The sequence below is a fragment of the Pongo abelii genome, chromosome 13 (genome assembly GCF_028885655.2).
Source record: "Pongo abelii isolate AG06213 chromosome 13, NHGRI_mPonAbe1-v2.0_pri, whole genome shotgun sequence".
Taxonomy (NCBI): Eukaryota; Metazoa; Chordata; class Mammalia; order Primates; family Hominidae; genus Pongo; species Pongo abelii.
Window position 1 is genome coordinate 74,762,786 of NC_071998.2, and position 26,327 is coordinate 74,789,112.

Consider the following 26,327-nt stretch of genomic DNA (forward strand, 5'->3'; position numbering starts at 1 on the left):
CCGCCTCCCTGGTCAAACAATTCTCCCGCTTCAGCTTCTTGAGTAGCTGGGATTACAGGAGCCCACCACCACACCCAGCTAATTTTTGTATCTTTTAGTAGAGATGGGGTTTCAACCATGTTGGCCAGGCTGGTCTTGAACTCCCAACCTCAGGTGATCTGCTGCCTTGGTCCCTCAAGGTGCTGGGATTACAGGCATGAACCACCACACCCAGCCTCATTACATCATTTTAGATAGGGGATGGGGAGGGGATGGGGAGTGAAGAAGGGACTCATGATTCACGTGCAGATGTATATATTCTCCTCTCTCCATCTTCCTTTTGCTCTCCTGAGGTCCTCGGTGTCTTTACACAATCTTCATTGATCTGGTGGCCCTTTAATCTGTACACGACTTCTGTTTTCTTTATTGCAGGTCCACTCGTTCCCCTTCCCACCTGCCCTCACATGGTTTCTGGATTCTCTTCCACATATTTTCAGAATTCCAGGATCAGCACCTCCCTCCCTGTTCCTGTTCCCCCTAGAACATTTTTAAGGCAGCATTTCTACAGTGGGGATGGCATTCCCCAGATGATCCACTCAAGCTGCTCATTCCACAGGTGTCCTTTGCTCCTTTCTTCTTGCCTCTTCCTACTAATTGGCACTCCAAGGCCTGGATGAAGACCTACAATGAAGCCCACTTATTTTGTAAGAAATCCTAGTCTCCTGAGTCACACAGTGACTGGGCTGTGTTACTCAGTTTCAATATTGGGGATTGTGTCTATGTGTGGCTTGTAAGCTCTATGGGTCAGGGTGCACGCACCAGTTATAACGTTCTCTAGCCTTATACTACAGACTGCCAGCTCTCAAACTTGGCTGTACATTAGAATCTGAGGAGTTTTAAAAAATATTGATGCCTGGGTCTCATCCCCAGGAACTGTAGTTTAATTACTCTGAGATATGGACCTGAGCATTAGAGAATTTAAAAGCTCCCAGGTGATTCTAACGTGCAGAAAGGTTTGAGAATCACTGCTCTAGACCAGGGGTCAGAAAAGTTTTTCTGTAAAGGGCCAGAGAATAAATATTGTTGGCTTTGTGGATCACAACAACTCAACTCTGTAGCATGAAAGCTGCCATAGACAAATGAATAGAAGTAGTTGCTTTCCAATAATTCATTTCCAAAAACAGGAGCAATTGGGATTTGGCCCATAGGCCATAGTTTACCGACTCCCAGTCCAGATCACCTTGACTGATGTAATAGTTTTTTTTTTTTTTTTTTTAACAGATTTAAATTTTCAACCAAAACAACTTTATCATATGATTGCATTTTTCTGTTTTTATTCTGCAGATAGAACTCACATTTAGGCAGCAGGTATATGAAGCCCTGAAACTCCTTGGGGTCCCTATGTTCAAATGCCAAAGCAACTGTGACCAACTTTTGCCATATGGCAAAAAAAGACACTCTCTTGGCCTTCTTTTTCCACCAGCAATGGAAAAGAAAAGAAATAACAATAGCAAAGAAAGAAGAGGTTGATGTTTTCATAATTCCAAAACATTCTTACCCCAAAAGAAATGTATGCACCTAGGACGCTTCCAGCAATGGTAGAGAACCCAGCAGTCATGATGGCGTGGAGTTCAGACTTGGTGATGTAAGGTAAATATGGTCGGACCAGCAGTGGAGACTCCGTCTGGAGACAAAGAAGGGTGACCAGATTCCTTTTTAAATCTGTGTGGGGGCGGGGGAAGGCATGCCAATCTACTCATAATTTTATTCTTTAAAGCAGAGAGTTTCTGAGAGTGAACCTCAGACCAGCTCCATCAGCGTCACCTGGAAACTCGTTAGAAATGCAAATTATTTCGATTTACTAAATTAGAAACTCCAAGGGTGGGGGCTAGCAATCTGTATTTTCACAAGCTTTCCGGGTGATTCCAATGCATGCTCAAATTTGAGAACCCACACCATCGATGTCTGGGTTATTTGAACTCTAGATCAGTTTCCATATGTGGTCATGTATAAATTTTGTAAAATTTGTGAGGCTAGACATAGAAGGCCTCCAACCAGCCTAGGACTGGACTCCATGATGACTTAGTGCACTTTTCTAGGGCCAACTGACTCTATCCAGTGGCCTGACCTTCTGGATGGGTGATTTCTAAGCCACTGTGGCTTCCTATCTTCCAACTTTACCTTGACAGACCCTAAACCTGTTTCCTGACCTCAGGGAAATAGAGACACAAGCATTAAAAACAAACAAACAAACAAACAACCTCAGCAATAACAAGAACAGGTGCCCGCAGGCTTTTCTGTAATTGAGAATCAGACACCCCTCTCTGATGGGTGGAAAGGAAGAAGCAGACAGAGTGTAGTTGTAAAGGCTTGAATCCCATTAAGGAGGACAGGCAGCCTGCGGCATGGGGCTCTCCATAGATAATAGCTGTACTTTTAGCATATTAAGTATCAAGTTGAATATCACAGAAGCTTGTGTGCAATTTTACAATTTTCTCCTTATTATCTCTAATTGTTCTATAAGATTGAATTTGTGGAGCCTCGATTTACCGACTAAATAGGAACCCTGTGCATGAGCCCTCTTACCCTGCAGGTAGGAGCAATCAACTCAAGATGGTGCCCTAATTAGTCCTGAGAGATTTTATGACTGTAATTATAATAATTTCAACTCCTAGGGAAGGAAGCATGGGATGGGCCCCCACTCTAAAGACTATGCTCCAGGCTAGTAAGCATAGGTTTTGTTTTTTTTTGTTTTTTTTTTGAGACAGTGTTTTGCTCTTGTTGCCCAGGCTGGAGTGCAATGGCATGATCTCGGTTCACTGCAACCTCCACTTCCTGGGTTCAAGCAATTCTCCTGCCTCACCCTCCTGAGTAGCTGGGATTCCAGGCATATGCCACCATGCCCAGCTAATTTTGTGTTTTTAGTAGAGACGGGGTTTCTCCGTGTTGGTCAGGCTGGTCTCAAACTCCCGACCTCAGGTGATCTGCCCTCCTTGGCCTCCCAAAGTGCTGGGATTACAGGCGTGAGCCACTGCACCCGGCCATAAGCATAGTCTTTAGAGTAGAGGCCTGTGCTTCTTGTTGGCTTACCAACAAGAAGTTTCAGCCTGCCCGGAGCAGTTGTAAGCCTGGGATTTGGGGCTATGTGTTTTTCTGAGTGACTTGATTTTTGCTTCAAATTCAGTTTCCTTGGGCAGTGGTGCTGGTAAGCATTCATACCTGATTTTCGTGGTGTGTGACTCCATTCTGCCTGAAGCTGCATATCTGGAGTGATGAGGGGCTTATTACAATTTCTTACTGATCCACCCCTTAGCCATGCTGCTGTTTTGAGGGACACTCCTTGGCATCATAGTTATTTGCTTAAATGAGCTTCAGGCAAAAGAGCATTTCTCCATGTGATGGAGCAGGGAGGTGAAAATTGAAGCCTAAAAGCTTATTTTTGATGAGAAGAGAAAAACCTAAAAGCATTTTTCTTCAGGCTCAGCAAAGACAGAATATTGGCCAGTTCAGACAAGTTGAGAATAAGCTCAAGTGTTTACACAGTTGCATGGTTGTTGGTGGAAAGGCTTTCTTGGTCTCCTCCATTGCCACAGGCATTATAGTTTAGAATGGGAGGCTGACTGTTCCATGTTTGTAGCTTGGAGATTTCGAGATAGTGAAATCCATTCAAGTGGAAGAGCTACCAGCCACTGAAGAGTTGACCAGAAACCTCACAATCACTAAATTCAGATTTATTGAGAATCTTTATGAGAAGCTCTATGTCTGTGCTTTAATAAAATGACAACCTTCCATCCTCTTCATAAACATTCTCAAGAACTCAATTCTACAATACTATACCCAGACTGTTAAAAGGAATTTCTCTCTGTCTCTCTCTGTCTCTGTCTCTGTCTCTGTCTCTCTCTCTCTCTCTCTCTCTCTCTCTCTCCCTTCTCCCTCTGGAATCTGGACATTGCCAATACCGGGGGTTTCTTACTTTGACACCATTTTCTCTACACTAAAAGAACATTGTGTTATTTTCTTATTTGGCTTTTTGGAAAGAGATGATCCATTTCAACAGATATTTTGTTTTGTTGAGATTACAACTTACTTGTCCAACAAATATATTGCCAGAAGCAACTACAGATTCAATAGGAGATGATCCCGTAGTAACTAGCATGATCCATCCAACCTAAAAGGAAGAAAGGGACAAAGTCAGCGAAGAACTTTTTGTATACCCAAAACTTCAAAGTAGGGATTAAAGTCCTTAAACTGGAGTAAAATATTGAGGGCTTCAACATTTGTCAGCAAGCTAATGATGGAGCTAAAGGTAAGTTTAACTTATTGAGCCCCTAGAGCAGGCCAAGCAAATCCTCTTATTAGAGTAGTAAGTCTGAGTCATTGCATATACTTTGAACATTATACAAATCAATTTCTATAGGTCTATTGTATACAAGTAATAAACGACAATTGCTAACATGCTCATGGAAGGCTTTACTGCATTCCAGGCACTGTGTTAAGCCCTTGACAGTCCAGAAAATGCAATTAATTCTTACAATAACTCTTTGAGAGAGGTCCTATATAATTATACTCATTTTATTAAAGAGGAAACCAAAGCACAGAACAGTTTAGTTGTTTTGTCAAAGTCACCCATACGTAGCAGGATGTATTTGAGGTTTGGTCTTTTTTACTTAATTGAAATGAACGTGGTTTTTGGTTCCACTTTTGTACTGGCCTTTCAACTAGAGATGGTGGATGAGGACTTCCTGTTGCATTCTCTCTCCTTGCTTTTTGGTTTAGACAAGAGCATAACAATTCTGAATGTTTTGGAGTTTAAACAGAAAATTATAGGCCCTGGAGTTCTTGCTGTCATTCTGAACTCTGCTGCTACCTGTATTCTTGTTCCCTCTCTCTCTTCTCTTTCTTTTTGTACATTTTGATTTATTTATCGGGATCAAGGAGGGCTGTGGCTGTGCCCCAAGCACTGCCTGCACTGCTTTGTGCTAATGTGTGGTGCATCCAAATTAGCTGACAGATCTCCTTGTCCTCTGATCTAACACATGAACATAGGACTCATTGAGGCTAGGGTAGCAGGAAGGACATGAACTCTTCAGCTGTGTGTGTGTGTGTGTGTGTGTGTATGTATGCACGCTCATGCTTATGAAACTCCCTCAGGAGTGAAAAGCTGTTTCTCCTTTTTGCTTCAATTTCTCTAGCACCTCCAAAACCAGAAGTGTCTACTTTTGTAACCTCCTTAAGCAAGGTAGCATACAATTAAGGAGTAGCTTAAAAAAGAAAAAAAGATAAGCACAGGGTGGATGACCAAGATGAAGGAATAACATCATTTCCCCCAGCAGTATCCGACCTCAATTCCTCAGCTAAAGAAGTAACTGTTATAGTTTCATGAACATATCCAGTGCTTTGCAAATCAAAACCCTATTAGAAGCTCCTGAGATAAAATTCCCTCCATGGACACATTTAGGATTGGGGATTTTGAATCTAATCACTTAGGTGGTGATGGTGGATAATGGTAGGAAGAGAAAGACACTTCGTAAATACCTGCATAAAAGGCCTTGAGGACTTCGTGCCTGAGATAATCAGCCCTACACCTATAACCCAGTCCCTCCCAGCCCCAGTACCTTTCTAATAATCCACTGCATCAGTCCCAGGTAATACAGCATGGACATCACAGTGCTGAAGAAAACCACGATCGGCAGGACCTGTGGGGACAGAAACAAACATGGATTAACGATGGGTCCAGTTGCACCAGCAGGTTTTATATCAGGCCTCCTCTCTGTCTCCTTTTCTCCCTCTGAAACATCATAAAAATATGGGAAACTCCTCTTGAACTTTAATCAGGCAGCTTCCCTATCTACAGTCTTTTATTCTAATTTGTCACAGGACTTTGACTTTTTTCCCCTCTCTTCTATGGTGAGCTTTTTTTGCTCAAAGAAGGAATGAAGTTTGGGGGATTTGTAATACCTAGATCAATACACTGAAGGCTGTCAGAAAATATTCTTGTCCTGATGCTAAAAAGACATGGGCTTCACCACTAGTTAGCAGAGTAACCTAAGTTGAGATAAATTGTGAGCAACCTCAGAGCCTTATTCTGAGTAGCTGCAGAGATCAGGTAAGGCATGGTGGGTGCTGACACATAGTGCCTCCTACTGGATGGCAGACACACCTGACAGCAATAACTTCAGCATGTCCTGAGAATGACCCTATGGTCTAAGCGTGTGTGTTTGGAGTTCCAAACTAAGGAACCCGGGAGCGGCCAATCCAAAGATTCATTCCTTATCTATAAGGAACATCTGAACCCTTGGCCCATTCCATGGAAAGCAGGCCATACAGGGGATCCAGGCCCTTTGTTTTGGGTTAAATGAAGGTTGGGAGGTGGAGGTTGCTGGGGGAGGTTACTAAGTGAGAATGCTATATAAACTGCCTGCCTTTTACAAGCAGTAGTGGTTCTCCTGTCTAGCCTGCTGCCACTGGACTGCCCTGCATGTAAGTCCCCTCAATAAACCCTATGTCTCATTTGCTGGCTCCAGGTCTTTTCTTTGGCCACTCAAACATGGTGCCCCCTTACTGAAGTCATAGGGACCTGTCATGACCTCTATGCAGTAAACATTCATTCTTCTAGCTTTTAAAATAATAGTGATTTTACCTATAGATTTTCAAATTACCAAAAAGTGACTGCATTTTGGAAGCTACTTTAGTTCAGTGTTAAAGGCCATTGTATTTTCCGGCCGGGCTTGGTGGCTCACACCTGTAATCCCAGCACTTTGGGAGGCCGAGGCAGGCGGATCACCTGAGGTCAGGAGTTTGAGACCAGCCTGGCCAACATGGCAAAACCCTGTCTCTACTAAAAATACAAAAATTAGCCAGGCGTGGTGGCGCACGCATGTAATCCCAACTACTGGGGAAGCTGAGGCAAGAGGATTGCTTGAACCTGGGAGGCGGAAGTTGCAGAGCCGAGATTGTGCCATTGCACTCCAGCCTGGGTGACAGAGCAAGAGTCCATCTCACAAAAAACAAACAAACAAAACAAACAAACAAAAAACCATTGCATTTTCCTAGATCCTATTTTCCTGATGCTCTTTGGGTGCCTTCAGTGCAGCCAGTGTTTCCACAGAGAGCAGTTTCTACCCTGCACAGACCACAAAGAGCTGTGGGCTGGGTCCCTCCTCAGCCTCATCCTACTGTACCCCCTCCCTACTGTTCCCCGGCTAACTGGCCGGAGAAAGCTGCTACCAGAGGCACAGAATGACTGAGGACAATTTGTACAGGATCTAACTTAGAAAAAAATCTATTAATAATATATATTAAAAGACATTTTGTGCCAGTATTCAGAGCTCACTCACGATGAGGCTTTTATTGGATTTAATGGGTAGGCAGTGCCTTCCTGAAAGCTTGAGGGAGTTAAAGAGGCTCATCTCTGGAATGTTAGCAGAGGATTCTGCATTGGCGGGAAAGAATAGGGGCCACTGCCCTGGAAGAGGGGCGGGGGAAGGCCTGAAAACACCTGTATAGTCTGGGTAGCAAGTTATTCCTTCTTTATGACTTTATTTTTTCCGATTCTGAATTCATTTCATGATATGAGCATATTTCTATCTCACTCTATAAACATTTGGCCTCTCAGAGATGGCTGAGTTATCTCAGCCCTAAAACATCAAACCAGCTAAACTGCCAGGTAGAGGTTGCTGGGGGAGGGTGCTAAGTGAAATGCTGTATAAACTGCAGGCTTCTTACAAACAGTAGAGGTTCTCTCCAGCCTGCCACTAAACTGCTGGTTTAATGTTTTAGGCTGAATCTTTTTGCCGCCTAAAAGTTGGCCTAACTGAAGCTGGGGTAATTTGGAGGTAAATTTGGAGTCTCTAAGTGAGAAAACAATTTAGAAGTGTATGAATAACGACACACCACAAAAAAAGAAAGCTGAAGGAAAACCCGCATGCATGTTTCTGACTCATTGACGAGTGTTTGTAGGGACTTCCCAGAGGAGGATGGGCTTCCTGGGGCATGTGGGAGCCTCAAGAAGGAACTGACTATGGCCAGCCGTGGGGCCAAGCTGCATTTCCCCTGTAAAATAATGTTCCTTCTTTAGTTAGGAGAAGGCCTGTCCTCTAGTCCTGCCTAGGCAAAGGCTGTGCTGAAGGAGAGATGAGAAAGGTTTAGCGCGGGGATGGCTCTAAAACAGAGGTTGATATGGTTGACCGGCTGCCCCAAGGACTAGGACTGAGGGGTTTTCGAATACAGAGATGTCACTGATCCTGGATCCATCAGCCATTCACTGCCACATGCCTACTTGTTGCTGGGAACATAATATTCTTTTCCCTGAAGGCCCAAGGTGCTATTACCCTTTTGATTTTTCCTAAGTATCTCAGATAAGGCTACAAGCCCCATTCCCTAGTATTTGAATAGTTCTGACTTCCTCTAGATGTTTCCCTTAACTCCATAGTAACAAGGTAAAATGCATGCAGTCCACTAACTTCAGATAACATTGTCAATGGAAAAGAGCAGTGATGTATTGCACACCTCTGACTGGCCTAATAGGTATATACCTGGTTTTTGGTCAGTTAAGTTCTATCTGAACATCTACAAAGAGAGAAGCTGCTGAAATAGTGGTGACTACATAGAAAAAAGGTTTGACTTTACCTTAAATGCAAAGAAGTGGTCTTTGTATTTCTCACCAAAGACAAATGAAGCACCAGCATCTGTGTACTCCAGAAAAGTCTGAGTTAAAGAAAGAAAAAGAGATCTCATTCCAACCACATGAGTGGAAATTAGACAGTGCACAGGAATGCTAGGCTCTCAGATGATGGACCCAGCAAATGTGTTGGATAGACTTGGAAAGTTAATGTTCTCAGCTTTGCCCCCTCCAATGAATGGTGTAGAAGCATATTTTTGAAATATGCCTGGATACAAATTTCCTGACATTTCTGACATTCAGTCTGACTCCAGAATGCTGCAGAATGAGTTGACTGTGGCAATGTGTTGGGAGCCATACATGGCTTGTAGGTGGCATTAGTTAGCACTGGATGAAAAGGAAGCCTGTTTCTCTGTCTGCAGAAACATCTAAGAAGTATGATAGTTCCTGGGGAGGAGGATGTGGGCAATGGATTAGGGAATGATGACATAGGTATGGAACAGCAGTAGTGTTAACAAACCAGACAGACTAACATATTCAACATAAGCAAAACTATTTGTCTAACCCATGATGCAGAATTAAAATTTGAGACAACTCATGCAGACAGATAAACCATTTCTGACACGTCTTGAGGATTACCTCCAATGTTAAAAACACCATAAAAGCAAGGTGTTCTTTTGAACCAAACTTACCTGAACTTGTCTGCCCAACCAATCAAAAGCTATAAATCCAGGGTCAGTCCTTAGAATCAAGAGCCCAAGAAGAAACTGTAGCCCGATTCCCCATAAGACAGGTCTCCAGTAAACCTATACAGAAAGATCAAGTGATATATCTTAGTAGGAAAATTAATGCAGGCCGTGGCATGAATGTCTAATGGATCACTATTTCCTTGAACACACTGTCAGATGTGGCCTGTCACCCACCTTTTTTGGGAGGCTAAAGCTGTCATAAGCAGAGAACCCTTTGATAGAACCATAACTTAAAAAACTCAGGCCAGGCGCAGTGGCTCATGCCTGTAATCCTTTGGGAGGCCAAGATGGGCAGATCACCAGAGCTCAGAAGTTTGAGACCAGCCTGGCCACCATGGCAAAACCCCATCTCTACTAAAAATACAAAAAGAAGCCAGGCGTGGTGGTGCGTGCCTGTAATCCCAGCTACTCGGGAGGCTGAGGCAGGAGAGTCGCTTGAACCCAGGAGGCAAGGATTGCAGTGAGCTGAGATTGCGCCACTTCACTCCAGCCTGGGCGACAGAGCGAGACTCCATCTCAAGAAAAAAACAAAAACAAACTCAGGATTGCATTCCTTCTCCCTAAAACTGAGTTTCAAGTCTTCAGTCCAGGAAAGTATTTAAGTAACCATTATGTCCTGATAAATTACTTGGAAAGAAACAGTAGTCTAAGAAGGGCCATTAAAGGAGGCAGGATCTGGCCATCCTAGTCGAGCTGTAAGTACTGGATACATATAATTATTTCCCCTGTCTGGAAAATGTAAAGGCAGAACATGATTTCTCTGTGTGTCCAAGGTTTGTTGATCTGACAACCTGTAAGTGAATTAAGTAAAATATTGCCCTGTCAAGAGGCTCTCATTTCATTGTAAAAGAGACCAATAAACTCTAGTGCAGACCCAGGATGTGCAGCAGGAATGGATGATCATTTGCTTTCATCTGTGGTGCAGGGCTGAGTGGCTTCGAAAGAACTATGGCATCAGAGGCATAGACAATGGGGATGTTCCCCTCAGCAGGGCAAAGAACTTGGATCATATTAGCTGAACTTGGTCTCTGATTTGTGTTTTTTTCCTTGGGTCAAGCTTTTAATGGTAAAGTCTTCCAGAGTTTGCCATCTTGAGTTACATATGAGAGATTTGATGTCTTAGAATTCTTGCCCATTTCACGGGTTACCAGTGGACAGAACTAGGATAAGAGTTGAGTTCAATATTAAAAAGAAAATTGTATAAGGACAAATTTTTGGAGTATAAATGCCCATACTGCATGGGACTTCGATGAACTGCAGGATCCAATGGAGGAATACTGGATTTTTTACTGGTCTGGGGAAATCTGGATCAAAATGGATGAGTTTTCTCTGTGTGTTTGATGGAGGGTATGCGAGAAGAAATTAGACTTGACAGGGAGAGAAAGTCTCACTGGTCGTGTAACTGGAAAATTACTGAGAATGGAGCATGAAATAGTAACAAACAGTACCACGAAAGTTCAGGAAGATAGGGCACCCTGGCCACATTAAATAATCCCATCAAGGTAAGAAAAGTACTGAACAATAGTTAAATTCTCTCACAATCAGTATTTTGAGCAATTTACACATGGGGAGAAAAAGAAAAAAAGAACCTAAAAGATCAACTGGATACTTACCCTGGTTGGGTACTTGGAAAATAGAAATAACAGGACAATGTACGTTATGAGCCCACCGAAGGACACCAGCTGCTGTTGACCCAATTTGGCAGTGTCAAAGGCCAACCAGAAAATAACTGCTAGGACCAGGGAGCTCCAGATCACCCTAAGAGAAGGGGAAGGAAGGCATTGGTATCGTCTGTTGTGCTAACTTGAGAATCATAATCAGGCTTAAATTTTTTTTTTTTTTTTGAGAGATGGAGTCTTGCTCTGTTGCCCAGGCTGGAGTAGAATGGAGCGATCTTGGCTCACTGCAACCTCCACTTCCCGGGTTCAAGCAATTCTCCTGCCTCAGCCTCCCCAGTAGCTGGGATTATAGGCATCTGCCACCACCCCCGGCTAATTTTTGTATTTTTAGTAGAGAGGGGTTTCACTATGTTGGTCAGGCTGGTCTTGAACTCCTGAGCTCAGGTGATCTGCCCGCCTCGGCCTCCCGAAGTGCTGGGATTACAGGTGTGAGCCACCACTCCCAGCCATCAGGCTTAAATTAACAAAGAAACATAGAAACAAGATGAATACACTCTGGCACCAGTAGGTTGTGCTTTTAGAAACTGCAACAGAATCTTTTTGGTTGTGGCTATCAAGGCAAATAGCTAAAAAATTAAGTACTGGGTCTCCTTACTCTACAACTCTTGGGCCCTTCACCTGTTCAAGGATGCATAAAGGGGCTAGAGAGGAGAAAGCATGTTTGGAGAGGAATGTCTGGTGATCTCTTTAAGAGAGCTACTGGGATTCCTCACCTTTGTTTTGGGGGGTGGGTGAGGTGTTACCTGCTTCCATTTAAGGAAGAACTTGGAATATGTTATCTGCCCTTGGGGGACCTCACCAGCTGCCGAGAGGGAGATCAGACGTTAGGGCAAGTTCTGGCTCCTCTGGGGAGCCCAGCAAGCATGACAAGTCTGACTCAGGACTCACAGCTTGCACAGCAGAGCCAGAAAGCCTGCTGTGTTGGGATTGCACAAGCCCAGTTTAATAGGCCAAGGATGTGTGAAGTTTCCTGGTAGATCCCACGTTAGTCTTGAGGGAGAGAACTGGTCTTGGGTCCTGCTCAGGGGGCCACCTGAAGGGAGAGGAGATCCCTCAGAGAGAGGCTGAGGGAAAAGCTCTGAGCAGTTGCTGCAGGACACAGGGTCCTATGGGAAAGGGTCGCTCTAACACTTCACAGGCCCTTCCTCCCAAGAAGGACAGCTTCATATCCATAGCAGGTAGCCAGGCTGATCCTGGCTTTGAGGCTGGCAGGGGAGCAAGTAACAAGGAGAAAGGGGACACTCAGGCCCAGGCTAGGGAGGAAAACTAGGGCACTGGGTCATGTTCACAGTTCTCATTACTGTAGGGAACAGCATATTCTGATGTTAAAAAATGTCCATGATGCCTGTATCAAAATATCTCATATACCCCATAAATATATATACACCTACGACGTACCCACAACAATTAAAAATTTAAAAAATAGGCTGGGAACAGTGGCTGACACCTATAATACCAGCACTTTGGGAGGCTGAGGCAGGAGGATCACTGGAGGCCAGGAGTTCAAGACCAGCCTGAGCAATATGGTGAAACACCCGTCTCTACTAAAAACACAAAAAAATTAGCTGGGTATGGCGGCACATGGGAGGCTGAGCTATTTGGGAGGCTGAGGCATGAGAATCATTTGAACCCAGGAGGCGGAGGTTGCAGTGAGCCAAGATGGTGCCACTGCACTCCAGTCTGGGTGACAGAGCAAGACTCTGTATCAAAAAAAAAAAAAAAAAGAAAGAAAAGAAAAAGAAAGAAAAGGCTGTGAACATTGGATGATTACTAAGAGTGTTCAGAAGGGTCATGGGCTTTTGGCAGTTTTATAAAATATAAGGTCGATATCTCCCATTGAATAAAATTGAAAGAATGATGAATGAAAAAAATTAAGTTTTATTTTGACCATAGCCCCATGGGTCATGAAAAAAGTGCTCAGCCTCCCATGTTCTATGATCCTCATTTTGTAAATAAATTGTAAAGAGAATGAGTATAACTTGTATAAGAAAAAAGTTGGTAAAAATAAAAGCTCTTTACAGACACATCATCAGCAATCTCCATCAGTTTGTACTTATAACCCAATTCTTTATTTACAGGTACTGAGATTAGATGGCATTTGTGTTGTTCCCTATCTTGTGCCAGGACAGACATTACTGATTGATCATGGTGCCCTCCCACTGACAGGTCAGAGGGAGAGTGAAAGCCATGCTGCTATGACAAAACTTTCACTCTATCCTATATTTCTAACTACTTCCTAATACGTAGGCATGGAGGTGTCTCTTCCTAATATAGCACATGGAACATAATATGCTCAACATCTTTTGGACAACATCTTATCATTTAATACACTTGACATTAAGGCAGTTTGTGAGGACATTTGGATACATTTCAAATGAGTCATTGCCTCATCTAGGCTTTGATTTCCTGTTTGTAAAATGAAGAGGTTGTAACAGATTACTTCCTAGGGTGTTTCTAGCTTCCATATCCCATAAATGAGGAAGCAATTTCAGAACAAATTTTTGAAACGGTGTTGGAAAGGACTACTATCTCTCTTAACTGAAATAAGAGAACCAATTGCATTTACCACTTCAGCCAGAACCAATGGCTGTTTAGAAGCCTTCTGCCAGGAGACAGCATCTCATAAATTCGATGTTCGTATTTGGCCATCAGGTGATCCCAGACAACAAAGAAGATGGCAGCCACGGTGATCACAAAAAGAGGAAGGGCTCTGTGAAAGTTCAGCACACAGGCCGAAATCACCATAACCAGATAACCTGTCCAGGAAGCAAAAACAGACATTGAACATCACTAACCATTGGGACATGCCTCCAGTCTCCAGCCTTGATCCGGCTCAGGTGAGGGGAGGTTTAATATCATTAAATATCATTGAATGCAGGCGTGCTCTTGATATGGCTACTGGCTTCTTTGATGGGGGCTTTTGATATTTTTCAAAGCAAGTCTCAAAAATTACTACCATGAATGCTAGGAGGGCAGGGTGCTAGGTATTTTTATTCTTACAGGACCTTCTGAGTTCTTGAATCTTGATGCTCAATCACTGGGCCTCTAAGTACTGGCCCTTTACACTGCTGGCATTCAGTCTCGGCAGGTGAGCTACTATCAGAGAAAGGCCGAGTGTTGAAGTGACCACTGGCAAAGAGGTACTGATTCTTGGGATTTGCAGTTCAGATTTGGCCTAAATTTGAGTGAAGGAATATACCTACCAACAACAGACGACTTCTGTAAGTACCACAGAGTCTCTAAGGAAAAGAGGTAGGGGCAATTGCCAAGGTGGCTGCTTTTGAAGAGCAGATTCTAGGATAAGAATAAGGTTTCCTATTCTTAAAGGTCTGCAAAGATGTTCTGCAGGTTAAATCTGGCCTGCCACTTGTTTTTGCAGGTGGCAAGAACATTTATATTTGTGTGTTTTGAGAAATAAAAATAAAGTCCTAAGTCACCCAACCAACTGAACCGAGCCTGTCTTGGCCAAGGGGATCCCAGAAAAACCTTAAAAACTGAGTTCCCAACTATGACAGGATGGGAAGTCAGATGTGCCTCAGTATGCCCCTTCCTTTTTAACCTTTAACCAGAATTCCTTCCTAAGGAGTCAGCAGAAACTAGCTCTGGAAAACAAGAAATGGAAGACTCATTTCTCTATCGCCTTTAGCCAGTCATCTGAGGTGGTGACCAGACTCCCTCTCCCTCTTTAGAGTTCTTGTTTGTTTGATATGGAGTTTTGCTCTTGTTGCCCAGGATAGAGTGCAACGGCACGATCTCGGCTCACTGCAACCTCCACCTCCCAGGTTCAAGTGATTCTCCTGCCTCAGCCTCCTGAGTACCTGGGATTACAGGCATGTGCCACCACGCCCGGTTAATTTTGTATTTTTACTAGAGACGGGGTTTCACCATGTTGCTTAGGCTGGTCTTGAACTCCTGACCTCAGGTGATCCACCCACCTCGGCCTCCAAAAGTGCTGGGATTATAGGCGTTAGCCACCATGCCCGGCCTCTTTAGAATTTTAAGGTGACAGCTCACCAGTTTTACAAGGCATTTCTTCCTGATATGAGACTGCTGCCCATGGAGTGGTTCTGGCCCGTCTTGGAGGATGCACAGTGAGGGTTTTTGTGTTCTTTGCTTTACCTTTTGACTTCACAGGGCTGAAAACTCCACCCTCAGGTCATGGTAACACTGCTATTTTCTAATACACATGCTCCATAAAGAGGCACAAATCTCAATTGTGCCTGTGCATGTCTCCTTTCATAAATATTCATGACTCCCCCTATAGCTTATTGAATATTTATGCTTAGCCAATCCTTTCAGCATAAATTCCTGTCTTATTCTTCCCTCCCTCAAAGTACTTGTTTCTGGCTTCTGTTGGAGACTACGCTTCCCAGCTTGTCAGAATGGCCACCTTGCAGGCTGCAACCCTTTATGACTTTCCTTTCCAAATGTTTGAACCTCGTGATTGATTCTTCAGTTGACAGTTTGTATGTGTGTTCTAGAAACAAAGTTGTATTTCGGAATACATGTCTGTCTACTTATGTATTGTTTATGGTTGCTTTGTTACTACAGTGGCAGAATGGCATGGTTTTGACCTTATGTCTGAAATACTGAAAAGCCTAAAATACTATCTGGCCCAGTACTCAGAAAGCTCACCAACTCTACTGTTCCCTATTCCAACTGTCTGAGCACCAGCAAAACTGCTGACCTTGGCTGTGCAGCAGCCTGGGATTAATGTCTGTGGGTTTGGATCAGGGTGCTTATGTTTTATAGACAGGAGTGTTCTTTAAAATGGGCCAAGTTCAGTGTGCTCAGCTTCAAGAAAAACAAAAAATAACAGTACAACAAAACAAAAACAAAAACAAACCAAAAAAAAAAAAAAAAACAAATAAAGTGAGCCAAGGAGCTCTTTGTTTTGGAGGGAGTAAAAGCAGGAGACATTCTTGTCCTGCCTTCAGGCAAGCAAGTGGGCTAGATGGCCCTAGGCTACTCATGTTGTATTCATATAAAGCATTAATCACTTGTGTTTTCTGGATTTGTGTAAACAAACGCACCTCCTCAAATCCACCTGACAATAACAAAGGCTATAAGAATGAGGAGAGTAAGTGAGTCCAAAAATTAGCTGCTGGGCCTGGCACAGTGGCTCACGCTTGTAATCTCAGTACTTTGGGAGGCCAAGGCGGGCAGATCACCTGAGGTCAGGAGTTCGAGACCAGCCTGGCCAACACAGTGAAACCCTGTCACTACTAAAAATACAAAAATTAGCCAGGTGTGGTGGCATGTGCCTGTAATCCCAGCTACTCAGGAGGCTGAGGCAGGAGAATCACTTGAACCCAGGAGGTGGAGGTTGCAGTGAGCTGAGATGGCGCCATTGCACTCCGGTCTGGACGACAAAGCTAGACTCCATTTCAAAGAAAAAAAAATCAGCTTCTGGCCTCATAAACAGGGTAGGGAAACAATTTGCATAGGCTTCCCCTATAAAGGGCTTCTTGATTTACTTCTCTACCACCCCCGATGATTCGGTGAGGTCCCGGGGAAAATAAAGGTTTAATCCTTTTCCACATAAAGTTAATATTTGGGGGAATCCCTGAAAAAAAAAAAAGACAGTGGTATCCCTAACCATCTTTGTTATTTACCTGCTAATAAAATGCCCCAGATGATGTGCCAAAGAATGGTTTTGTGTTTCCTACAGAAACCACATACCGTGTCATATCTCCTTTCCAAACACCTGCAACATAAAAGCAAAAAGGCAGGGAGAAGTAAACACCGAAAACATGAAATAAACTGCATGCTGAAGCTAGATTAAGCTTTGTAAACTAAGAAGGCAAACAAACACATGTGTAAGGCGTATGTCTTACAAAATAGAAATGGGAAACTCATTTCATTTTAGACTAGAGTCAGCCATGATCATGACCATTCAGTGATCACCATCAAAGTATGCCAAGCCCTGAGGGATTAGAGAGGTGCACACAACATGCTCCTGGGAACAGAGCAGGGGAGATGGATATCTAACCAAAGCTGAAATAGTCACAGGAAGAGAGTGTTTCTGGCACACTATGAGATCCTCTGTTAGCTTTTAACCAATGGTTATTACATGTTTATTGTTAGAAAATAAAAAGCCGAGGAACTCTGTCATACCTCTTGGTCTGGCAAAGTTTGAGGAAGTTGGTGGCACTCTGTCCCCCATCACCATCCCCGTTAGTCCAAAACGGATGGACTTCATGGGGTGTGCTTAAAATGCAAAGTAGGATTTCCTGGATGTTAGGGCTATTAACCAATGGGTTGTCACAGCTTTCTCAGAAAGCTCTGGAGTTGTTGGAATGTCTTTATTTCCATCCAGGGCTTTGTTATGGGCTGGGTGGGTAGTGTGTGAGTAATGTGTAGGTTGGGTCATGTCTTCGGAGGAGGATCGTGTCCAGCAGTTCCCCAGGAGTGAGCTGGGAGGCCAGGGTCATAGCCACATGTCTCTCCTCTCCATCTTTGGGGATCTTCTTGTTCCCGTGTGATGCCTCTTTCTTTGGAGGCCTCCCCTTCTCCCACTTGAGTCTGGGTAGAAGGAACTTCTTGCACATTTCCCCATTGTCCCCTCCAGGCCACGGGATAGCACTTCTAAAAATGACCATTTCTCCTGCCGTATAGATGATTCCCAAACTCCAGGACCTCAAAGGACGTGGCCCCAAGCTGGGAGGCCTGCACTCCCCTTGGCCAGTGCCTCCGCTACCCCGCCTTCCAACAGTCTCGCCTGCACCTCCAAGTCAGCCTCCTCTCAAGCTTTGGGGCACAGCTCAAGCTTTTGGCTTCTAAAAAGTCTTCTTCCATCTCCTCAGACAGATACATGCCTCTGAACTTTATTCTTACTGTCTTCTTTCATTGTGTTTTGTTATGAACCCATTACTGACCCATTCCAGTAGCAGGAAATATTGGTTATTTGGTTAATAACCAGTCTTTTGGTTATCTAGGCTGAATAATTCCCAACCCATTAACCTTAGTGAAACCTGAGTGCCTCTGACCACACAAGAGAATTTCTCAGTCCCCCAGGGCCAGAGACCCTGGAGAACAGATGTCTATGAGCCATACAGCACTATGAGTAGAACCTTGGATATTAAGGATGTTCAACAGACATGTATTGATTGATAGGTGAATGAAATGGGAGTAAATATTGCTTATCTGAAACAGTATTTTACAGCTCTGAGTTGGGGATCCATTAGCGGGTTATGAAGTCCACATAGTAACCACTATTAAAATAGAAGGAGGCCAGGTGTGGTGGCTCATGCCTGTAATCCTAGCACTTTGAGAGGCCAAAGTAGAAGGATTATTTGAGCCCAGGAGTTTCAGACCAGCCTGGGAAACACAGTGAGACCTTGTCTCTACAAAAAAAAAAAAAAAAAAAAAAAAAATTAGTTTGGTGTGATGGCACAAACCTGTGGTCCCAGCTACGTTGGAAAATCACTTGAGCCCGAGAGGTCAAGGCCACAATGAGCTGTGACTGTGTCACTGTACCCCGTCTCAACCAAAAAAAAAAAAAAAAAAAGGCCAGGTGCGGTGGCTCAAGCCTGTAATCTCAGCACTTTGGGAGGCCAAGGCGGGTGGATCAACTGAGGTCAGGAATTTGAGACCAGCCTGGCCAACATGGTGAAACCCTGCCTCTACTAAAAATACAAAAATTAGCTGGGTGCGGTGGCACACGCCTGTAATCCCAGCTACTCGGTAGCTGGGAGGCAGGAGAATTGCTTGAATCTGGGAGGCGGAGGTTGCAGTGAGCCAAAATTGCGCCATTGGATTCCAGCCTGGGAGGCAGAGCAAGACTCCATCTCAAAAAACAAAAAAAAAGAAAGAATAAAAGTATCAAAAGTATCACAGTGTATCATTCATACTTAAGAACGATAGGTATCACTTCATGAAAGGTTCATCATTATGTATGTGTGTGAATATATATACTGAGAGTTAGAAACAGTGCTCTAGAAAATATTGGGTGAATAGAAGTTCAGTGAAGACATTTTTTCATGGTCTGATTTAGGAAAGGCTAATGATGTATTATTCTCAGTTGAAGGTATATTAAAAAGCAGCAGCAGCAGAGGGTGACATTTAACAGGGTACATTCACATACTGTAGGTTGACTCTATTAGTTTCTTTAATTGCAGAGAATGTGTGTAGTCCATTATGGCAATCTGACTTCTGCATAAAGCAGAGTAGCTGAAAGTAGACACTTTGGTCATTTGGTTATCTAGGCTGAATAATTCCCAACCTCCTGACGGCTGTTTCAGTCTCATTAACATTAGTGAAACCTGAGTACCTCTGACCACCCAAGAGAATTTCTCAGTACTCTGGGTCAGAGACTCATAAAGTAAAATGAAGGATAAAACTTTGCTGTTTCTGATATGGTAAATATTTGGGATGATGTATATGTGACAAGAGCTGCTAACCCTAATTCTCGCCAACTCCAGAGATATCTTCTGATACATATAACAAAGTTCCTCCTGTAGTCCCAGCTACTTTCGAGGCTGAGGTGGGAGGATCACCTGAGCCCAGGAGGTCGAGGCTGCACTGAGCTTGACAGATCTCACGACAGAGTCTTGCTCTGTTGCCCAGGCTGGACAGAATAGATTTAAATCAAAAGATATTTCTGGCCAGGCGTGGTGGCTCACACCTGTAATCCCAGCACTTTGGGAGGCTGAGGCAAGCAGACCACCTGAGGTCAGGAGTTCAAGACCAGCCTGGCCAACATGGTGAAACCCTGTCTCTACTAAAAATGCAAAATTTAGCCGGGCATGATGGTGCATGCCTGTAATCCCAGCTACTTCGGAGGCTGAGGCAGGATAATTGCTTGAACCTGGGAGGTGGAGGTTTCAGTGAGCTGAGATTGTGCCAGTGCACTCCAGCCTGGGCAACAGAGCAAGACTCCGTCTCAAAAAAAAAAAATTAAAATCTATTTCTAGATTTAAAATTAGCACCACTGAACTCCAGCCTATGCAACAGAGTAAGCCCCTGCCTCTAAAAAAAAAAAAAAAAAGAAAAATTTCCTCAGAGACATAGGAATGCAAATCAAATTTAAGTAGGAATATAGAAGATGGACAAATACTGTAGTGTTATGATAGGTGGCAGACAATCCTGGACTAGGAATCAGAAGCTGAAATTGTGACCTAGCTCTCTTCCTCTTCTGGTTGACTTGGGGAAGTCACTTCTCTGAGGTTCATTTTTCTGGTCCAAAAAATAAAGATACTAATCTTGCGTCTCCTACCTTACGGAGTTGTAAGAACTTGGAATACTTTGAGGCTATTACAAAGTAAGAGAAACCATTTGTTGGGATTTAAAGTGGATTGGATTTTGAGCAATCAATTGCTATTGATTGACATTGAGAAGATGAATTAACTGCATTCGTATGGACTGGAGCAATTAGTTGGTAATTTACACTTTTAATTAGAAGACTGTCCTGGGTGAATTTAAATCTGCATATTGGGTTCCCAGAACATCAGCAGTTTGAATTGGCCACATTGATCATCTTAAAGCTTCATTAATTTTTCTGGAAAGGGTGTTGGGTAGGGAGGGTAGATGGATGGGTGGTGACAATCTCTAATAAATTATAATAAGTGTTAAAAATCAAATGGGAGGCCCGGCGCCGTGGCTTATGCTTGTAATCCCAACACTTTGGGAGGTCGAGGTGGGTGGATTATTTGAGGTCAGGAGTTCGAGACCAGCCTGGCCAACATGGTGAAACCAAGCCTCTACTAAAAATACAAAAATTAGCCAGGCGTGGTGGCATGCACCTGTAGTCCCAGCTACTCGGGAGGCTGAAACAGGAGAATCTCTTGAACTAGGGAGGAGGAGGTTGCAATGAGCTGAGATCGCGTCACTGCAGTCCAGCCTGGGTGACAAAGTGAGACTCCATCTCAAAAAAAAAAAAGAAAAAAAAAAGAAAAAAAAAATCACATGGGGAGATAAAACAAAGTAATAAAACCAAATGGGAGGTAGGCTTGATTATTTCCCTGTTTTAAAGACTGTACCCTTTTTGTTGCATCTCCTCCTCATCATCCTCCGTGCCTTCTTTGTTTCTTGGAGAATCCTGGTCAACTGTGACCTGTTCTTCATCCTGGAAATCAAACATTGGAGCAGAGATGGAATAATGAGCATCCTGGGCATAATGGAGCCTGGTTTCGTTGCTCAGAACTCGGGCAAAGAACTTTCAATAGATCCTTTTAAATTATTATGCAAGAAGATGGCTCCTATTATCTACTGCACAGACATTTTTTTCCTGGCTTATAAATCTCACATAAAAAATGCCAGGTTCATATTGAACTCTTCCTTTCCTTCCAAAGGAGCTGTTGGTATTTTCTCCTTTTCTTAAGGGAACAGGCTCATATTTGTGCTTTTTGCTCCTGTCTCTCTTGCAATCATTCAACCCCAGCTCTGTTTTCAGCCAAGTACTAAATGAAGTTAATACCAGGAGCTGCATAAATCTCCCCTAGTACTCTGCCAGCCCCGGTTTCCAAACGACTGAGACCAAAGCTGGATTTATTTCCCCGGCAGCTCAACACTTGGTCTGCGAATATGAACACTAGCTTGGCGCCTTCAAGAGTCAATAAACCTCCCCTTGGGAACTAGGATCCTTTTATCAGTTGGGGTAAAAGGGACTATTTCCCTTACTTAGCTAGCCCTTGCTCTAATTAATTGAGTGTAGGATATCTCTGGCCCATTTTTTCATGGACAATCTTTCTAGGTACAGTTTGAGCTCTCAAATATCCATGACCCATCCTATTTCCAGGATGGCAGAGGATTTCCTACCTGTCTCAAATAATAAGCCTGGCTCTTGTAACCAATGGTACAGAAGCTGGTGGGGAAGGAAATAGATGGAGGTGGAGCAGTTTGAGTGTGCTCTAAGAAGTATAATGTCAAATCTCAGCACTTGTCTTCTGTCATATCCAATGTGGCCTTTGATTCTCTTTAACAGAAATCATAGAAATAAATCATATTAGTGTGTGTCTGAGATGAAAGAATTCTCAAAAATCCTATAATTCCACGAGGCCAAACTCCATTGTTCTTCTGATTCAGGTTACCTTCATTTTCTGGGCTGGACCCTAGGAACAAGGAAGGTGTGAGGATAATCGTAAGAGAGACCAGCTGAGTCCAAGCTGCAGCTTCTGAGGAGGGGCTGGAGTTGAGTCTTATTCATTTATTTCTATCTAATTCCCAGCTTAGCCAATAGTCAATGTTTGGTAAATATTTGATTTAAATGATCATCATTATTATTTTCTCACAGTGAAAGTACCCCAAGTTACCTGCTATCTATGGTATATCTAACATTACTATTGTTGTCTCTTATTTTTCCATCTTTTTTCACGTTTTAAAAACAACAACTACAAATCTCCCTTGACTCCCACAATCATGGGACATCTGCCCCCCTCTTTCCTTTCACAGCCAGGCTGCTGGAGAGAGTTGTGTTTACTCTTTGGAGGTTACTTCCTCACACCCTGCCCAGTTCTCTACCCACTGTGATTGTGCTTCTGCTGAATGCATCCTGCCAATGTCATCCAAGGCCCATTGCTATCAAATCCAGTAGCTACTCCTCAGCCTTCATATCCCCATTTATAATTGAAAAACATCTAAATTTTTGTTTTTATGAAAAAAAATTTTAAAAATATTTTTAAAAGAGCAGTTTTAAGTTCACAGCAAAATGGAGCTGAAAGTATAGAGATTTTTCGTGTATTGTCTACCCACCCTCACCTTCCCCACTATCAAATGAACCCAGAGAAGTACATTTGTTACAACTGAGGAGCCTATATGGACACATCACCATCACCCAAAGTCTGCAGTGAGACTCTCTTGGTCTTGTACATTCTATGGGTTTGGACGCATGTATGATGACATGTATCCACCATTGTAGTATCAGGCATACTAGTTTCATGGCCCTAAAAATCTTCTTATAGCCAGGCGTGGTCACTCATGCCTGTAATCCCAGCACTTTGGGAGGCCAAGGCGGGCGGATCACAAGGTCAGGAGATCAAAACCATCCTGGCCAACATGGTGAAACCCTGTCTTTACTAAAAATACAAAAAAAAAAAAATTATAGCTGGGCACGGTGGCGGGCGCCCGTAATCCCAGCTACACGGGAGGCTGAGGCAGGAGAATCACCTGAACCCGGGAGGTGGAGACTGCAGTGAGCTGAGATTGTGCCACTGCACTCCAGCCTGCTGACAGAGCGAGAGTCTGTCTCAAAAAAACCAAAAAACTCACATTTCTTATTTGTCCCTACCACACCCTGATGCCTTGAAAGCACTATTTACTGTCTCCATAGTTTTGCATTTTCCAGAATGTCGTATAGTTGGGATCGCACAATATGTAGCCATTTTAGGTTGGCTTCTTTTACCAGTAATGTACATTTAAGGCTCCTTCACGTCTTTTCATGGATTGATAGTTCATTTCTTTTTAGTGGTGAAAGATACTGCATGTCTGGATGTACCACAGTTTATTTATTCATTCACCTACTGAAGGACATTTTGGTTGCTTCCAAGTGTTGGCAATTACAAATAAAGCTGCTCTAAACATCCATGTGTAGGTTTTTATGTGGGCATAAGTATTGTTTTCTTTTTTGTTTGTTGAAGAATACTTAGTGGAGTGAACATTTTTTACAATCAATTAAGCAAAATAGACAGTTACCAAACACTGTACTATGCATGGTATGATTCCAATACAGATGACATATGCATGTGGGTGTATGTTTGCATTAAAAAAGGCTGTGTTCCAAAATGTTAGGCACTGACTTTTTTTCTTGAATTATAAGCCTTTTTTGGTTTTCCAAATTTTGCTACAATAAGTTTTCCAAATTGTCTACTTTAAAAAAAGCGATTATTTTACCACGAGAAAACTCCTCACAAAATGACACACTAGTGGGCACCCCAAATTCATTTTTTTTTTTTTTTTTTTTTTTGTTTAGAGTCTCGCTCTGTCGCCCAGGCTGGAGTACAGTGGTGCGATCTCGGCTCACTGCAACCTCTACCTCCTGGGTTCAAGCGATTCTCCTGCCTCAGCCTCCCGAGTAGCTGGGATTACAGGCACACGCCACCACGCCCAGCTAATTTTTGTATTTTTAGTAGAGACGGGGTTTCACCATGTTGGCCAGGCTGGTCTTGAACTCCTGACCTCAAGTGATCGGCCCGCCTCAGCCTCCCAAAATGCTGGGATTACAGGCATGAGCCCCTGTGCCCGGCCCGGAATTACCTTTTAAGGGGTGACCTACATGGGTAATTTGTTCACCTTTTTTGCAACAGGAAGCCATCTTTAAATAAACTCCTGTCCAGAATTCAACATGTAAGTGAAATTAAGCAAGAGTCCCTCGGACTGGTATAAAGCTACTAAGGAATGCGAGGGCATGATGGACACAGATTTAGAACCATAGTAGAGGGTTCCTCTTGTTTCTGTCATTTACCTTAAAGCTCAGATGCTTTTGTTTAAGCCAATGCCTTTTTCCTTGAGATGGAGCTTGGAACTCCTAATAGTGAAGTGTCAGCGAAAACCTGGGTATGCTTCCCATCAGGGAACTCTGAGGACAGGTGGATAAAAACAAAATCTCTTTGTTTGGGCATGTGTGTTTTCTTTACGACTGTGCCCCCACACACTAATTACCACTTAATCTGTTCCTCTGCGTGCCAGTGGGGTGCCATGCTTTCTGTGCCCACTGTTCTCAGGTGCCTGTTGCGCAGCAGTTGCCATGGCACTAGAGTCATGCACCACAGTCTTGCTGTACCTGTTTGGTGTTTGCGTGCTCCCTGCTTTGCACAGCTCTGCTCGTTATTGAGTTGTTGTTTCCTGATGTGTTCTCGTTCTCAAGAAAGTTTTCTTCATTCTAAGAAAAAAGTGCAGATTGAAAAAATAAAAAGTTACAGCCAAAAGACAGATGTTCTTTCATTAAAAATACCTAGAGGAATTTGGAGGATGAGACAAACAAAGATTAGGTGTTCAGGTGAAGCATCTGATTCAACAAACACCTGATAAATCCTGGGCTTGTAAAGAAACAGATGATCGGCTGGTCACAGTGGTTCGTGCATGTAATCCCAGCACGATGGGAGACCGAAGTGGGAGGGGAGACCAGCCTGGGCAAAATCCCGTGTCTACTAAAAATATAAAAATTAGCTGGGCGTGGTGTTGTGCACCTATAATCCCAGCTACTTGGGAGGCTGAGGTGGGAGAATTGCTTGAGCCCCAGAGGCAGAGGTTGCAGTGAGCTGAGATCATGCCACTACACTCCAGCCTGGGCGACAGAGCAAGACTCTACCTGAAAAAAAAAAAAAAAAGAAAGAAAGTAAAGAAAAGAAACATATGACTTTTGCTTTGTTTTGTTCTGATACAAAAGCGGTCCAGGGGAAGAGAGGAATGAGGACAATTGCCCTCATCTAGGCCTGATAACTTTCCAATAGGCAGAGCTGGGACCAGGGGCAGGTTTCCACTCTCCTTTCTATCACATCACACTGATTTTCAACTTATAAAATGAACTAAAACGTGGTAAACCATAGGCTGAATAACCTTATTCTTAGATGTTAGATTTATGAAATGTTGAAATGGGTTTTTTTTGGTTTAAAGCAATCTCTGGTAGTAATGATCATAAGAAAAATGCCCTTTTTTTGTGTGTGTGAGGCTGTCTTGATTTTACTTTAAGGAACTGAATGAGATTTGCTCTTTCTTATAGGGCTGTCCGGACCCCTCAGCTGCTGTTTCCAGAAGTGACAAACACCGGACCTGTCTCCTGTCTCTTCTATCTTTTTTGAGGTATCTAATATTTCTCCCATCTCATTTCAACTTGCCCTTTTCTAGAGTGAGGTAATGCATAAATGGTGTCAGGAAATGCCTTCTGTTAGCCCAAGGACTATGACTGCGTCTTCAAAGACCAAGTGCGTGACTCTAATTTTAACTTAGATCTCTGACTGGCCCCAGGAATCCAGCAAATATTGTAATTCCAAGTTGTATTGCATTTTCTACTTACTGAAACACAAGAATGAATAAACATGAAAAAAAAGTTACAGTACAAGATTCATGCATCAAAGTATTGTGCCATACTTCCTTTTTTGTTACAGTTGCTTATATCCTACAGTTCTTTGCATATAGCAGACACTAACAATGTTTTGAATTAATGACCCATAGTAATTTTAATGTTGCATTAGCACAGCAGTGTAGTACCCTTGGGTTCTTGGTATAAAAATATAGCATGGGCTGGGTGTGGTGGCTCACGCCTGTAATCCCAGCACTTTGGGAGGCCAAGGCGGGCGGATCACGAGGTCAGGAGATTGAGACCATCCTGGCTAACATGGTGAAACCCCGTCTCTACTAAAAATA

At 43.2% G+C, this 26,327-nt stretch overlaps 1 protein-coding gene and 1 long non-coding RNA gene across 2 annotated transcripts in view; one reads left to right on the forward strand and one right to left on the reverse strand.

Annotated features, from left to right (window-relative positions):
• The window catches only part of SLC28A3 (solute carrier family 28 member 3), a 64,975-nt gene that overhangs the window by 12,800 nt on the left and 25,848 nt on the right, over positions 1 to 26,327 (reverse strand). The window contains exons 2-11 of the mRNA XM_002819907.5: positions 24,745 to 24,843; positions 21,008 to 21,093; positions 16,643 to 16,734; positions 13,594 to 13,783; positions 10,962 to 11,106; positions 9,292 to 9,405; positions 8,608 to 8,685; positions 5,595 to 5,675; positions 4,067 to 4,147; positions 1,538 to 1,663 (exon numbers count right to left, since the gene is read on the reverse strand). Coding sequence (XP_002819953.4) covers positions 1,538 to 1,663; positions 4,067 to 4,147; positions 5,595 to 5,675; positions 8,608 to 8,685; positions 9,292 to 9,405; positions 10,962 to 11,106; positions 13,594 to 13,783; positions 16,643 to 16,734; positions 21,008 to 21,093; positions 24,745 to 24,843 — 1,092 coding nt within the window. The remainder of the gene's footprint in view (positions 1 to 1,537; positions 1,664 to 4,066; positions 4,148 to 5,594; positions 5,676 to 8,607; positions 8,686 to 9,291; positions 9,406 to 10,961; positions 11,107 to 13,593; positions 13,784 to 16,642; positions 16,735 to 21,007; positions 21,094 to 24,744; positions 24,844 to 26,327) is intronic.
• On the forward strand, positions 1,408 to 25,937 carry LOC134759782 (uncharacterized). The gene is made up of 3 exons (XR_010136540.1): positions 1,408 to 1,629; positions 13,680 to 13,864; positions 25,684 to 25,937. It is a non-coding gene; the product is annotated as an uncharacterized LOC134759782 (long non-coding RNA).